Below are 16,749 nucleotides of genomic sequence, written 5' to 3' on the forward strand. Positions count from 1 at the left end.
TGCTGTTGTATTTAAATATTCAGATTAAGTGTTCAATCCTCAAAACAGTATCAGTATTTGAGTGTGAAAATGAGTTTTTACGTTTTCTCCTGTTTTCTACTGTCTTACTGCATCATGTTTTGAAGTTGCGGCATGTTGCTTTACATTCATTTGTAATGTAATGACATGATGCAAGTTAAAATAACATGGCCAAGTACAACAAATACATGATTAGAACAATTATTTATTTTTATGCATGCTGTGTTACTATCCCAACAAAAAAGCCGTTCATACATTTAACTGCAAGTATCTTTGTCTTTTAAACCAATATTGGATGACTTGACAATTCTTTTCCCAAGAAGCAGTCAGATAATCAGATTGCATTAGCATTTATTCTTCTCCTGCAGCTGTGTTTGTATAATACTGTTTTTAAAAAATGTTCGTTTTTTAACATCAGAATTCTTCTACATATTGGGAGGGAAAGGCTGACATGGAAACATTGCAGAGAATCTATGGAATATCCTTCCCTGATAACAAAATGATGAAGGAATGGGAAAAATTCCAAGAGGAAGCCAGAAATCGGGATCATAGGAAAATTGGAAAGGTAGGTACTGTTGATATGTTTATTACTCTTAAAGGATGTTGTTCTGGTGATGATCCAAAATATATTTTTTTCTCCCAAAAAGACCCTCTGAAAACTGAGTACTATTAGCCATCCCCAAATGACGGCTAGAAGTAGTTGGGTGACCCATTAACAAAACTAAGAGACTGACTTTGCCATTGCAGATATTATGCATGCTTCATTGTAAAAACGTAGGAATCAGAGATGACTACTAGTCAGGCCAGTTAGTCCATCCCTCTATTCCATATGGGTTGTCTAATGGTGATTTTCTTCCACTGCTTCCCTTATAACTATTCCATGGTCTAATGGGTCTTGTTGTTTTTTGTTTCCTGATATTCATCTTAAATCTTCCTTTGCTTAATTTAATCCTGTTACTCCTATTTATTCTCCCTTGGACCACCCTAAATAATTGTTCTTTCTCCTTGGTGTTCAAACCCTCCTCGGTCCCCTCCCCACATGCCCACCTATGGTTGCCTGCTAGGTAGGCTATACATACATAATTATTTTAATCTCCGAAATCATTCCTTCTCTTGCCATATCATCCCTCCAGTTTTCTGTTGCCTGCTTTCTTTCTGAATCAGCATGGGATTAAAACTGACAAGAGTCCTGTTCTCTGAATCTCCCAGATGACAGATTAATTTCCTTATATCTAAAATATAAATCAGAAAATAAAGTGTGAAGCAAGTATTTGATGACTTAGATGCACATATGTGCTACAAATAATTGAACTCATTAAGATATTAAACTGAAACTTGTTTACTGAGAAGTATACACGCACTGAGTCTCCATAAGTCCTATTTATGCCTATATATACCTTGTCCAAGCTGACTCTCTCCTCTCTTGTTTGTACTCTAATCTTGCCTAAATTCTAGCCTGTAAACTCAAGGCGCGGACCTGACTAGCTATGTGAGGAACCTACTACACTAGTCAGAATTGTACAGATAATAAATGTGATCTGTGTTTGATCACATTTCATATTAGGATTCCATTTATAAAGTTTTCAAGGGGTTAATAAAAGATCAGTAGATGTCATATATATGTTCCAGGCATGAGTCCTATGTATGTTACAGATGGTTATAAGCATATCAGTAGAAGTTGTTATAACTATATAAGCCACATATTGACTTGTTGGACTCTATAACAATAAAGTAACCATGCATTACAACATCTTGGCCTTTATAAACTGAACCTTAATATGAAGTATGATCTTTTGTTCAATATGTATTTACATTTGTTTCTTTCCCGGTTAAAAATGGATGAACTGGTGTAACATGATAAATAGGATATTAACAGAGGTTCTCTAAAGAAAAATGTACAGTACTAGATTCCCCACTCCTATGCCCAAATTCTTAGTACAGGATTTTGACAAAGTTTCTACTTGCCCAAAATCCTGAGCTATTAAACCATCTCACCTGTGAGTGTTGTGTGCCTGCCAAATGACTTCTTTCCTGCACTAGTGGGTAGGAGTGTTGTACCCACTGGTGAAACTGTTTTAAGGGCTGAGAATTTTGAGGAAATGTGAGATTAGTCAGTCACATGTTTGGAGATGGATCTCTAGTGTCACATGCCTTCTGAAAATCAGAATTACTGGTAAATTATTTTCTCAACATTTTTAGTCTTGTTCTTTTCTGTAGTTCTTATTGCTGCATTCTAAAAATGTCATTCACTGTCTCTAACAAGGAGTCTTAACACTCTCAATTTAAAAATAGTGATTGAACTGGAAAAACCATTCATACAAGTGGGCTTACTGAATTCTACATTTATTTGTACAGGAGCAAGAACTTTTCTTCTTCCATGATCTGAGTCCAGGAAGCTGTTTTTTCCTCCCCAAAGGTGCCTTTCTTTATAATACACTAATGGATTTCATACGAGTAAGTGGGCATGTCTTTAAAATTTGTAATCAACATAATTAAACATCTTTCCTTTCTCTTGAAGATGTTGCTTTTTTTCAGACTGGCCTTAGCTCAAATGACACATTTTTGAGGTCCCTTCCAGCCCTACATTTCTGTGATTCTTATTGATCCAACTATTGCATTAAGCCTCTCCCACACAAAAAAATGTGTGCCCTGTCTATATATTTGTGTACAGATATACGGAAACTTTAGTGAGGTTGTGTGGGGTAACTGCAGGAAGAATTTGAACTTAATTTTTTTTTCTAATTATTAAATCACAATACATTTATAACTTGATCTTAGTCATCTAATCCTTACACATGTGAGTGATCCCATTAACTTCAATAAAGATCTGTTGTAAGTAAGGCTTGCAGGATCAGGCCTTTACTGTATGTAAAACACACTCTCTGTAACTTTTTTTTTTTTTTTTTTTTTTTGGGCTGCATCACCTTTTTTGGATTTATTTTCTAGGAGGAATATCACAGGCGTAATTTTACTGAAGTAGTATCACCTAACATCTACAACACTAAACTGTGGGAAGCATCAGGTCACTTGCAGCACTACAGTGAAAACATGTTCTCATTTGATGTTGAGAAGGAAACATTTGCCCTTAAGCCCATGAACTGTCCAGGACATTGGTTTGTATTATCTTTCCTATTTTCCTACTTGTGAAGATAGTGTTTTGAGGCTCAGGGAAATTAATATAGTAATACACTGAAGTTAATATATAGTAAAACCTATACTGTAGACAACCCTTATAGGGCAATCAGCTGTCCTCAGTGCCTGTCCCAAGGTAACTTTAGAGAGCTTGCGTACAGTTCTGCTCCTGTTTATTAAATACATGTTTAGGGGAAGAAAAGATATAATTTGCATCTCTCTTTCGTTTTTTGCAGTTTGTTTAAAATTTACATTTGATAGGGATGGGATGATCTCATGGCTAGAAAGTAGGACAGGGTGCTGGAAACCACTGAGTTCTAACTTCAGCTCCAGCAGGGACTTGTTTCTGTGGTCTTTGTCAAGTTACATTTTGCTGTGGCTGATTTTCACCGTCTGTATAATGGTGGCTATACTTGCCTACCCTTCAGGGGTGTGGAGAGAATTAATTGGTGTATTCTTGCAAAGTGTTATGTAACTGATAACATATTTATCTTGTTTTTTCTTTGGGCTAAAATTATTTAGTTCAAAATATCTTGGGCCTTCTGGAAGAATATTAGCATGTTAAAAAAATCCAAAGAATGTTGGGTATAAGTTTTCCTGCCTAAATATACTTTATGTCTCTTCTAGCTTGATGTTCGCTCATCGCCCGCGCTCATGGAGGGAAATGCCTATTAGATTTGCAGACTTTGGGGTTCTTCATAGAAATGAACTCTCAGGGACTTTGAGTGGTTTGACTCGAGTCAGGCGTTTTCAACAGGATGATGCACACATCTTTTGCACAATGGAACAGGTGAAGAACTTTTTAGTCTTTATCTTCTCTTGGCATGTTATTGTGTAGCTTAAGTGCAACATTTGTTGCTTTTATTTCATCCCTATTGTTAGGTTGCTTCCTTCTAATTCACCTGGGATTCAGTATGTCTTAGTTTTCAAAATAATTGCTTAAGTCAGTACCCTATCATGCTTAGTGTCGACATCAGAAATTGCCAACAGCATAATGCCCTGATGTTTTATTAAGTTTTCCTTTTATGGCATAAATGTTGTTTATTTGCAAAGAAGAACAATAAGCATTTGAGATGTTACTGACTGTGGGTTGTTGAGTAGGCCTACCTGGAGCTGTATATCTACAGGAAAAAATCCTATACGGGATCTTACTTTTACATATCTTGACACAAGGATATTGAAGCAAGAATGACAGAGTCCCAAGAGATCAAATAACCAGGCAAAAAGTGATATATCTTGAAAAGTGGTATACCAATGAAAAAAGTGGTATATCATGGCGATGTTCTCCGCTTAACTATGTTGAGTAGTATCTTATTCCATGAGTGATCCCAAAGATTTCAATGGGGAGTAAATTAATACACTGTGTGAGAGAGAGTGGTAGAACCTGTCCTCAAAATCCCAGGCCTATGAAACATGCTTCTGATTCTGAAAAAATAAAGCAAGCCTAATTACAGTGATAAAACAATAGTAATGATCAACCAAGTTCTCCGTGGCAGCATTTTGATGTTCTGTTTGTCAGTTGCTTTGTGTTGCTTAAATTTCAGATTGAGGAAGAAATGAAAGGCTGTCTGAACTTTTTGAAGTCAGTTTACGCAGTGTTTGGTTTTACTTTGCAAATGCACCTTTCTACAAGACCTGAAAACTTCCTAGGAGAAGTAGAGATCTGGGACCATGCAGAAAAGGTAACGCAGGAAGGTACTTAATACTTCCATTCACATAAATTTAATGCATTTTAATAGGGTTAAATGTATCCATCTCAGAACAAAGAATGTAGGATAGGGGACTCTTTCCTGGGAAGCACTGACTCTGAAAAAGATTTGGAGGTCATGGTGAATAATCAGCTGAATATGAACTCCCAAAAGAGCTAATGTCATCGTGGGATGCATAAACAGAGGAATCTCAAGTAGGAGTAGAGAGGTTGTTTTGCCTCTATCTTTAGCACTGGTGTGACTAGTGCTGGGATACTGTGTCCAGTGTGGTTCCCACAATTCAAGAAAGATAATAGAAAAATTGGAGAGTGTTCAGAGAAGAGCCACAAGAACATTTAAAGGATTAGAAAACATGCTTTAGAGCAGTGGTGGGCCACCTGCAACCCGTGGGATCTCAAGAAGCTCAATCTGTTTAGTTTGAAGAGGAGGTTAAGGAGTGACTTGGTTACAGTCTTCAAGTATCTACATGGGGAAAACATTAAAGAACGTGTTCTTCAATCTAGCAGAGAAAGGTATAACATGATCCAATGGCTGAAAGTTGAAGCTAGATAAATTCAGGCTGGAAATAAGGCACAATATTTTTTAAAGTGAGTAATTAACCATTGGAAGAACTTATGAAGGGTCATAGTGGATTTTCCACTGCCAATTTTGAAATCAGGATTTGATGTTTTTCTAAAATATATGCTCTGAGAATTATTTTGGCGGAAGTTCTATGGCCTGTGTTATACAGGAGGTCAGACTAGATGATCACAATGGTCCTGTCTGGCCTTGGAATCTGTGACACATAAAACTGTCTAATGTCCAGTCTTGCAAACCTTCAGTCATGCTGAAGTCAGTGAGATTATTTACACGAATAGGAGGGGTTTTTTTAGGGCTGGGCTCTAAAATCTGTACTTGATAGATATGCTTGCTGAGACATGTGAAGCACTGACCAAACAAATCTCTTGATTCATATAGTTTCTTGTACATTCCCATAGCTTGAACTGACTTTCGACCAGAAATTTCTTTTTGTTGATCTCCACTTACTCTATAGCCACAAAAGCCAGGATTTAAAGTAATTATGTTTTTTTAAGCTGTATTAGTTCAAAACTCTTTATATTGCTAAGATATTTGAGTCAGTCCTACCCATTTTCTTACTTTGTGTGACTTAATCTTTGAAGTACAGTTCTTTCCCTCACCTTCCCCTTCGTGGGAGGCTTTGGCAGGACTGTGTTAAAAGAAATACAATTTTAAAAAAAACTGTAATGTTTAAACTTCATCTTTATGATTTTTATAATTAGCAATTACAAAACAGTTTGAATGACTTTGGAGAGCCATGGAAGTTGAATCCAGGAGATGGAGCGTTTTATGGTCCTAAGGTTAGTAAATCAGTGCAGTTCTGCAATGAAGCTCTAATGCACTTTGTGGGTGCATAATAGAGTAACCAAAAAAACAGCATATAGTAACTGTGGCATTTCCTTTGCAGATTGATATTAAAATCAAAGATGCTATTGGCAGGTACCATCAGTGTGCTACCATCCAACTTGACTTCCAGCTACCAATCAGATTTAACCTTACTTATGTGGGGTAAGTGCTTGAATTCTTAATTTGTCAACTACATGACAGATATTTTTAATGAGAGCTACAAACAGTGAAAGTAAAAAAACTGAGTTAAACAAAGGCAGTTTAATTATTTACTAGCCTCTGGACGAGCTGCTGACCTATCACTAAATGCCTAGGTGCACTAGCGGGGCAAGAGATCCCCAGCAGTGGAAATGAGTACTTGGACTGGGCCCTGAGCTGAGGATTTCCCCCTGATTTAGTAGTGTGTTCAACTGCTCAGTTTTATTGTAAATGTAAATGAGCAGAAAAAATTGATAACTTGTCTGTTTGGTCTGCTCTTCCTGAAGAGAACTGAGTGCATCTGACCTTAGGTAGCCTTTGAGGAAACTTATTTGGGACAGACACACTAATCAATCACTATGGTTTGATGCCTCCATGGAACACATTAAGTTTACACATTAAACTCTCAGCACCTTGCAGGATTGGGTTCTTGACACAGTCACAACTTTAAAGTAAAGATCAGATCAGCTGGGTTATCCTTGATGGAGGTGCATAAATCATACATGAACAATTCTTTTGGAAAAGGGAAATACCATTTTTGGTTTCCAACTTGAGAGAAGAACACTTTCTTGTAGAGTAAACAAATCTGTGACAGTCATGTTGTCCTTGGACAAGTACTTCCATTAGTTTTCTGTTGTGCCACATTTGATTGTGTGGTAATTTCTCTTCTCTGACTTTTTTTAATAAAAAAAAGTAGGATCTTTGTTTTGGATTTGATCTGCTCTTGCTGCTTATTTGTCATCTGAAGTCCCAATTTGTTTATTTTTTACAGCATGATAATCACCACAGAAACCAAAGGATTGAAGCTTCAGGTGGGAAATAAGCAGTAGGAACAGGGGAGATCCTAATGAAGATAATTTTTTAATGTAAATGTCAGTAAAAATGAGTGGAAAGAAGTATATCAGAGATGAAAATATATAGATGTGGACCTGAGTCATAGAGTTGGAATCTGAATCCAAGTTCACAGTGGTTTACAAAAACAGGGTTTTCCTTTGTGTCCATTTCTCATTATATGTAGGCAGGATTATTTCAAACTGCTTTGACCATCAATTATTTCATGAATGTCAGTATGTCACAGTAAATTTGGAGTGAAAGCAGTTGGATTTCATGCAGTTAATAACTTGCTAATATTTAATCTTATACTTATATAAAAATCAAAGTAGAAGATGGAAAAATTACAGTAAGCTTATATGTGTGCTGATTAAGATAAATGTCTTAATCTTCTTTCTGTCTGTCTTTCTTTCTTTGCAGTAAGGATAGTGATGATAAGAAAAGGCCAGTGATCATTCATAGAGCTGTTTTGGGTTCAGTGGAGAGAATGATAGCTATTCTAGCAGAAAATTATGGAGGAAAATGGTATGTGACACATGTACAGTACTAAGAAACAATTAGGAACATAGCTAGAAAATATAGAAACTTCCTAATAGCCAACACATCATAATGCAAAATATTTCACCAAGACTCTTAGCAAAGTAGTACAGGCAAAACAACCAAAAGGTGGAATGTCTCATTGAGGCCTGAGTGCCATAAAATCATTAATATAATGGTTCATATTTAAAATATTAAGACTACCGTATACAGTAGACACACTCAAACATGACATAATTGTAGACTAAGATAAAAGATCAGAAATTCAGTTTTACAAGATTATAATAAAACTAGTACAGTAAGACCATATTATAAATATGGCAGTTGAAACGTTCGCAGAATACATTTTATTCAGCCTTCATTATTTAGCTTGCAGATTCATTTTTTATACTTATGACTGTTGTACATATATAGATCCATAAATTAAAGAGTCTTAACATAGTAAAAGCTGCTCCCTTATTCATGATTAATATCTGAAAGATAATTTCTTCATTAATTAGTGATAAAGTACCACCACTGAATGGAGGGGGGCAGAAAGGGAACAGATCTCACTCACGAACACACAGTCCACCTATTATTTTAAAAGTCTAAAAGAAATGAAAATGGATCATGTGTGAAAAATTAAAATGCAGTCTAGTTATGAAACCAAACGTGTAACTTGGAAAGGAACAGGAGATCAAAGTTGTGCATATATCTTCATGCCCTGGGGGTTTGTATCCGGAGCTCATTCAAGGGATTCTAGACTTTTATCTAAGCTAGTTGGTACTGAAGTCACAAGCAGAAGTGCAAAATCCCAGGGTGGTGGTGTCACTAGAATATTTCCTTCAGAGAACAATACCTACAAGTGATTTCCCTTTACACCGTAATATGAACGGACTCCAAAGCCACCTGAAAATGTTGATTATTGTACGGTAATGTTTTCTCTCTTTTTAACAACATTAACACGAAAGTAAATTTAAACTTAAACTAGTAACCTCTTTCCTTATTTTTTTTTCCTATTGTTCTAAGGAACAGCCGTGCATATAATATTCTGTAGTGTCTAAAGATCAATTAGCTACAACAGAGGTGGATTGAATTCATGACATTATTTTAGTTTTAACAGTAAATTTCATGGCTTCTGTTTATTTAACATAGATCCAAAATTATTCATTAATATATTATGTTCTAGGTCAGGGTTCTCAACCTTTTTCTTTCTGAGGCCCTGCCAACATGCTATTAAAAACGCCATGGCCCAGTTGTGCCACAACAACTGTTTTTTTGCATATGTAAGCCAGGGCTGGCCTTACGGGATAGCAAGCAGGGCAATTGCTCAGGCTTCGGCTTCAACCCCGGGTAGTGGGGCTTGGAGCCCTGGGCTTCAGTCCCATGCAGTGGGGCTTTGGCTTTCTGCACTGGGTCCCGGCGAGTCTAACACCAGCCCTGCTTGCCAGACCCCCTGAAACCTTCTCACAGCCCCCCAGAGGCCTCAGAAACTGTTGTTCTAGGTGAATTGAGCAAGATAAAGATCATGCCTTAGCCTAGATGTCTAATTTTCAAAAATATTTAATTTTAAAATTTATTCAGCTACTCTTAGGGCATATAAACACTGGCATGAATGGAAGGTGTGTGTTTTGTGTATGTGTATATACAATATATATATTTTTTTATATATATAAATTTTATTTTTGTTACATTTGCCAGGCCTTTCTGGCTCTCTCCTCGCCAAGTCATGGTTGTCCCTGTGGGGCCTACTTGTGAAAAATATGCTCAGCAGGTAAGAGTAAACTTCCTTTAAAAAATAGAAATAAATTTTATCAGCTATTGGATAACCTATAATTCCATCCTAGAACAGAAACATGTGTAACTCTTAGGAAATATAGACATGCTTGGCAGAGATGAAAGCATTGTTGTTGTAGTCTTTATTACGTTCTAAAATGGTCATGAATCTAAGAGGGGGACATGTAATTCCTAACAAAAATAACATTATTTTGGTCTTTCTGTCTGCTTAGGCTTCAGTAATTCTCTAATTTAAGAAAAAATAATAGTCCTAGAGTAGCCATCTCGTATATTGTAATCAGTGTTTTATTATAAAGTTGTCTGTTAAGATAATAGAATAAATTTGCCCTAATCCTGCCAATACATAAGTTTGTGTAATTTTCTCAAGTGAATAGTCTCAATGCTTTCAATGGAACTCATTGCAAGAGCATATGTATGCATACTTAAATGCTTTGGAGGATCAGAGTCATGATCTCTGGTGAAGTATATATACTGTAATATTAATGAAACTTTAACTTTCTTTTAGGTTTGCCATGAATTTTTTGAAGCAGGATTTATGGCTGATGTTGATCTAGATCACAGCTGCACATTAAACAAGAAAATAAGAAATGCACAGCTTGCACAGTATAATTTTATTTTAGGTAATTGTGTATTTAGGTTTCTGATCATTTTAAATGTTTTCTTTGTTAAATTTTGGTTATAAACTTCAAATGCTAGTATGGAATTTGATTTTATTTTAAATTTCATAATGTAAACAGGAGATTAAGCAGACTTTAGCAAATTAGTTAAAGCAGGAGTTTCTTTTCACATATTTTTTAAAAAAAAAGATTAAAGGAAAAGGTGCAAGTGTAAAATAGTTTTATGTTTAAATGGTAGGGTATATCTTCTTTAATGTGTGAAAGGACTAAGATACGGGGCTGGAGTGGTGACCAGCATTGGTCCCAGTGAATTTTTCTCTAGTAGTTATTTACTCTTCAAAAGTTACAAGCTTGCTGCATATCCATTAATGTCTTTCTGCAATATTTCTCTTGCAGTGGTTGGAGAAAAGGAAAAAGTGAATAATGCTGTCAATGTGCGAACAAGAGACAATAAGGTTCATGGAGAGATTTTGGTAACGTCTGCCATTGAAAAACTAAAGAAACTGAAGAAATCACATGCTTTATCTGCAGAGGAAGAATTCTGAAATTGCTGCTAACTGGGAGCCATGTTAACCCTAAAGGAAGCCAATTATTTTTCCTCCTCTCTCGAATACTGTTGTGCTTATTTGCAAGGTCTTTGAATTGATGAACAAAAATGTAGCTGATGTGGGTACTTTTGGGATAGTGTGAAGGACAGATGCAAATCTTGGACTCCTCTAGCAATCACATGAATCCATAGCAACTGGAAAATTCCAATTAGGAAAAAACCCTACACCTGTGCTACAAAATGTATTGTTTCTGCTATATAAATAAAGCTGGGGCTCCATTACAGTGATCAAGAGAAAAAACACTGGAAAGTGTACTTGCTGCTACTGCTAAAAAACTTAATCAGTCAGAAGGTAGCTATGTAACTTACTTGTCTTGCATCAGAAACTTGGCAGCTTGTAGATGAAATTAAAATGCTCCTCATATATTTGTTTTGACCTCAGTTTTCTCAAATATTTTTGTTTGGGTCCTGCCTAGTTCCTACTGAACTAATGTCTACAGGCTACACACATGTTGGTAGTATTGTTGTAAGTCTCAGCAGCAAAGACAGGCACTGAATGGGCATTATGATTGAATAACCATTTATTTCAAAGGTGACCACCTAGAGAGAGGTTGAATTATACTGCCTAAGCAATGTAGGGAACATAGGTTGTTGGCTGTAGGGTTCTTGTTCTGTGAATACATGGAAAATCTCCATTTCCAGTGCTGTAAACTTGGCTCCTTTCACAAGTACTAAATTCACTTAGAAAAGACTTAAAAACAAAACAAAACCAAAAAAACCCCAAACCCATAGAATGCATTGTGGTGTTTTCTGCTTTGTTTGGGATATGGGCATTAGAAAAAAATGTTGAAAAATCTGTTTCATGTAAATTTCTTTAATTATTTTATCTTTACAACAGAGTTTATTGGAAACATCAGCCTAGTTGTATGTTGAATCTAAATTTGTACTTTTAATTGCTCCATTTTGTAATTAGATTAAAAAGTTTACTCTTCCTGGCAATTGAATAAATCTTCACTAGAACAATCTGTTTAGAGATGTTTATTCTCTGTACAAGTCTAATGCTCTAATTTCATGTTTTTTTGTACAGTTGTTTCAGTAATGTGGCTTGTCTAATTTTTGTACAACTTGATATTAAATAGCACTAAACCAATTGTCTGAAACAAACTAAATTAGGTACACTGACTTACATAATTAGTTTCCTGACATCTTAAAAAATAAAGCAAAAAGTAGGATTTAATGTATAAGTATTTTACTTAAACAGAAAATTCAAAGTTAATAACCTTCTGTGTGACATTTGTGCACCTTTGAGTCTACTCTTTGGGCCCAGTCCTGGGAGTCCCTGAACATGCAAAATTGCCTATACTAATCTGGCCCTTGAAGAGCAGGACATAATTTCATCTGTATAGAAAGAGTCAGTGTCTTAGAGTAGCACAGGTGTATGACAGTGGTGTTGTGCTACAACTGGAGAAGAAGCAGCCGTAATGGAGTACAATATCACAAAAATACGTAATTAATTTTATAGCATTCAAAAATCTTCTGTTACAGACAGGAAGACATGATTTCTGTCCTGAAAAGCTTACAATCTAATTTCAGTATGATGCAATAAATACTTTTTTTTTGTTAATTTAATCAAAGTATGTAATATTGACATTAGTCTAGCATGAAGCATAGTTTAAAACCTGTGGAATTTGCTGTGTTCAAATGGATGTTATAAAAATATTACTAAGCAAATATATAAAGTGGTATTTTGGAAATATTCATCTGTTACTAATGATGTCTACAGTAATGGTTTTCTTGCTGATCTGTGCAATGCCTTTATCTTCAGATCCTCTTTAAAGATGTATATTTTCTTCCTAATTTTTATTTCACTGCCTGTTCTATTAATGGAAGTTGAGGAGGAAATATTCTATAATCTTTTGCATACTTTGAAGTGACAGTATAATTTTTCTCCCCTTTTCTTACCTCATGGTCACTTTAAAAACTTTGGCAATGATTACCCTTACTCCCCCCCTGCCCCAAAGTTTTTGAGGGCTAACAGGGAAAAGAGCAAGTAAAAATAGCTTTTCTCCTCTACACAAAATGCCAAGGAAGAGGTGTGAAATATATGGCCTGGGGGCCGCATCTGGCCCATCTTATGTACCCTACATGACAAACTTAAGCTATGCAGAATTTAAGTTTTTATTTTGTTTTGTTTTTTTGAAGTGTAAATTTCTAGGACCCCTGACTGCAGATATAACCTTCCAAATGTGAACAGTTGTAAATCCGTTATACGTCCACTTGTGTTTGCAGACAGTCTGAAACAATGACTCCGATTGACAGGGAATAGGTAAATTTACCCATCTCAGTGTAGTGTCATCTCATAGCCCAGTAATGACACTGTAATATCAACATCCCTCTTAACAAATTGAAGGGGAAAAGGGATGGGAGTGAAGACTTGAAAGGGTGTGAACTGGAAGTTGTTGCAAGGAAGAAAATTCAGAGGGAACAGGCAAAGAGAAAATAGGGAAAAGGAGAAAAAGGGAAGTAGCAGCAGTTGTGTAAAGAAGAAGAACGTATGGTCTCAGTAACACTCAACATGGCAGTAAGATACTGTCAAGGTTCCTTCCCCACTCTGAACTCTAGGGTACAGATGTGGGGACCTGCAGGAAAACTCCCTAACCTTATTTTTTACCACCTTAGGTTAAAACTTCCCCAAGGTACAAACTATTTTACCTTTTGCCCTTGGACTTTATCGCTGCTACCACCAAGCGTCTAACAAATATATAACGGGGAAAGAGCCTGCTTGGAAATGTCTTTCCCCCCAAAATCCCAAACCCTACACCCCCTTTCCTGGGGACAGCTTGATAAAAATCCTCACCAATTTGCATAGGTGAACACAGACCCAAATCCTTAGATCTTAAGAACAATGAAAAAAGCAATCAGGTTCTTAAAAGAAGAATTTTAATTGAAGAAAAAAAGTAAAAGAACCACCTCTGTAAAATCAGGATGGTAAATACCTTATAGGGTAATCAGATTCAAAACATAGAGAATCCCTCTTGGCAAAACCTTAAACGACAAAAAGACACAAAAACAGGAATATACATTCCATTCAGCACAGCTTATTTTATCAGCCATTTAAACAAAACAGAATCTAACACATATCTAGCTAGATTACTTACTAAGTTCTAAGACTCCATTCCTTTTCCGTTCCCGGCAAAAGTATCACCCAGACAGAGAGACCCTTTGTTTCCCCCCCACCCCAGCTTTGAAAGTATCTTGTCTCCTCATTGGTCATTTTGGTCAGGTGCCAGAGAGGTTATCTTAGCTTCTTAACCCTTTACAGGTGAAAGGGTTTTTCCTCTGGCCAGGAGGGATTTTAAAGGTGTTTACCCTTCCCTTTATATTTATGACAGATACCAACTAAATTTTTATTTATTTGGTATTACATAATCTTTATGCAACTTATTGAAATCAGTGATAGATCCATAGCAGATTGAGTTATTTAAAAGAAATCCTGAATTTATAGTCATCTCCCTTTTCTATATATAGACATGAAAACACTCCTGCTTTAGTGATTTGCATCACTTGTGATCTTTGATTAGGCTGTCATGGACAGGTGCTTTGAGTCCCATATGACTTGTACTTGTGAATTTCATCTAAGAGTGTAGCATATAAATTAAGGCTCCTGTCATGTTATGGATACGTGGGCACATTGTAAGAGTAAGGGCTAAACGTCACAGAGCAGAGACCCAGGCCATGAACCATACATGTTACTGTATCAGTGGATTTCAGCATATGGCTAAGTATTTTTAAAAAAACCCACCTTATCTGATAATCTGAACATCAAAATACCAGCAGAAATGAAAAGATCAGGTGGTTGGCTGGTTATTTCATTTAGACTATGTTCTTCAGGCTCCAGCTTCAATCATGCAGAATTTGGTGGTTGTGTTCAAGTTCATTCACCATGACTATAAATGCTTGATTTGTTACACCCACACAGGAATATGGAAGAGTCTGTAGCTCATGAGGATGAAAAAGGCAGATGGACAGATTGATGCTTGTGTTACTTATGCATTACTGAAGCTGTACATAGATTACCGCCCAAGAGACATATTAATAATCAACATGCTACCACCACAGCTATCTTCTAAGTATTGGACCCAATTGATAAGCTGATGGTGATGTACCTGTATGGTAATGGCAGGCAAGAGTTGACATAAATTAGATGAGAGCACAGGGGTCACATTGGTGACTGACTGGGAAATCTTGTCATGTCTGGAGTTTGAGTTAGATTAAGATAGGGTGAGTCCACTCTTCTCCCCACACCACTTAAGGAGAGGTGCAGGAGGGAAGATCCCCCAAGCCCAGAGGATGAGGAGAAGCTCTGCTCCCCGTGCCATTCTTTACTTTAACCCCTGTGCCTTTTCTGTGCCTTGGTTTCCCAGGGGTGAAAGAGAAGCAGTCTGTTAGGGATGGGAGAGGCTCAGCTACTGCAGAAGGAGGAAGGGAGCAGGAGCCTGGTATACGTACCACTCCCTCAGTACTTGATGCAGGGAGACATGCTGCGCTGTTAGGGCATTGTAAAAGGGGGTTGAAGACTGCTTCATGGTGCTGGTCCCCGCATAGCACTGTCAGCTGGTGTAACGCTATCATTGCACTTCACAGAGGAGGTTGCAGGACTTTGTGTGAACACAGGGGTCAGCCTGGGAAGCTGTTGAATCAGGACCCTATAAAGCTAAATAAAGAAGGAAAAAAATTTAAAAGTTGTGTATGAACTTTTATCTGTCTCTGCATAGGGCCCCACCAAATTCATGGCCATGAAAAATGCAGCACGGACCGTGAAATCTGGTCTCCTGATGTGAAATCTGGTCTTTTATGTGCTTTTACCCGATACCATACAGATTTCATGGGAGAGACCAGCGTTTCTCAAATTGAGGATCCTCACCTAAAAGGGGGTTGCAGAGAGGAGTCATGGTATTGCCACCCATACTTCTGAGCAGCCTTCAGAGCTAGCTGGAGAACAGCGGCTGTTGTCCAGGTGCCCAACTCTGAAGGCAGCGCCCTGCCAGCAGGAGCGCAGAAGTAAGCGTGGCAATATCATACCATGCCACCCTTACATCTCTGTTACTGCCTTCAGAGCTGGGTGGCCAGAGAGTAGTGGCTGCTGTCTAAGGGGCCCAGCTCTGCCTGCAGCAGCACAGAAGTAAGCGTGGCAATACCATGCCACGCCATCCCTATTTCTCTGCTGCTGCTGGTGGCGGCTCTGCCTTCAGAGCTAGGCTCCTTACCAGCAGCTGCTGCTCTCCAATGGCCCAGCTCTGACGGCAGCACAGAAGTAAGCCAACCCCCGCTACAATAATCTTGCAACCCCCCCTACCTCCTGCAACTCCTTTTTGGGTCAGGAATCCTATAATTACAACACCCTGAAATTTCAGATTTAAATAGCTGAAATCATAAAATGTATGATTTTTAAAATCCTATGACCATGAAATTGACCAAAACGGACAGTGAATTTGGTAGGGCCCAAGCTATCTAGATATGCCAGGTGTCCAGTGTTTGACTGGAACACCTGGTCGAAATGGGACGCTGGCTGCTCCAGTTAGCACCACTAACTGTGCCATTAAAAATTCGGTCTGCGGTGCAGTAGGACTAAGGCAGGCTCCCTACCTGGCTCCCCAGAAGTGGCGACACGTTCCTTGGCTCCTAGGTGGAGGCACGGCCATGGGCACTCCGTGCACTGCTCCCACCCTGAGCTCAGGCTCTGCAGCTCCTATGAGCCGGGAAACACTGCAGGGGTGGTGCCAGCAGTTGGAGGCAGCTCCCAGAGCAGGATATGTTGCTGCTTCCGGGGAGCCGCCCGAGGTGAGCACCATCCAGAGCCCACGCCCCAAACCCCTGCCCAAGATGGGAATCCCCTCCCGCACTCCAAACCCCCCAGCCTAGAGCCCCCTCCTGCATCCCAGCACTCACCCACCCTCCAGTACCCCAACCGCCTACCCCA

The 16,749-nt window shown here is 38.0% G+C and overlaps 1 protein-coding gene and 1 long non-coding RNA gene across 5 annotated transcripts in view; one reads left to right on the forward strand and one right to left on the reverse strand.

Moving 5' to 3' along the window:
- The window catches only part of LOC125643780 (threonine--tRNA ligase 1, cytoplasmic), a 27,496-nt gene extending 14,969 nt beyond the window's left edge, over positions 1-12,527 (forward strand). Inside the window, exons 9-19 of one of the 2 annotated variants that reach the window (XM_048866935.2) lie at positions 437-583; positions 2,374-2,472; positions 2,965-3,131; positions 3,778-3,940; positions 4,695-4,832; positions 6,140-6,217; positions 6,325-6,425; positions 7,713-7,817; positions 9,510-9,582; positions 10,111-10,225; positions 10,619-12,527. In XM_048866935.2, coding sequence (XP_048722892.1) covers positions 437-583; positions 2,374-2,472; positions 2,965-3,131; positions 3,778-3,940; positions 4,695-4,832; positions 6,140-6,217; positions 6,325-6,425; positions 7,713-7,817; positions 9,510-9,582; positions 10,111-10,225; positions 10,619-10,767 — 1,335 coding nt within the window. In that variant the 3' untranslated portion in view covers positions 10,768-12,527. Of the gene's footprint in view, positions 1-436; positions 584-2,373; positions 2,473-2,964; positions 3,132-3,777; positions 3,941-4,694; positions 4,833-6,139; positions 6,218-6,324; positions 6,426-7,233; positions 7,568-7,712; positions 7,818-9,509; positions 9,583-10,110; positions 10,226-10,618 lie in introns of those variants that run through there. The other variant, XM_075133041.1, reaches the window with a different exon arrangement.
- Positions 10,617-16,749, reverse strand: part of LOC125643785 (uncharacterized) — a 7,240-nt gene continuing 1,107 nt past the window's right edge. For 2 of the 3 annotated variants that reach the window (XR_012670228.1, XR_007358821.2), the window contains exon 2: positions 10,617-15,483. This is a non-coding gene — a long non-coding RNA (uncharacterized LOC125643785). The remainder of the gene's footprint in view (positions 15,484-16,749) is intronic. The other variant, XR_007358822.2, reaches the window with a different exon arrangement.

The sequence above is a fragment of the Caretta caretta genome, chromosome 10 (genome assembly GCF_965140235.1).
Source record: "Caretta caretta isolate rCarCar2 chromosome 10, rCarCar1.hap1, whole genome shotgun sequence".
Lineage (NCBI taxonomy): Eukaryota > Metazoa > Chordata > Testudines > Cheloniidae > Caretta > Caretta caretta.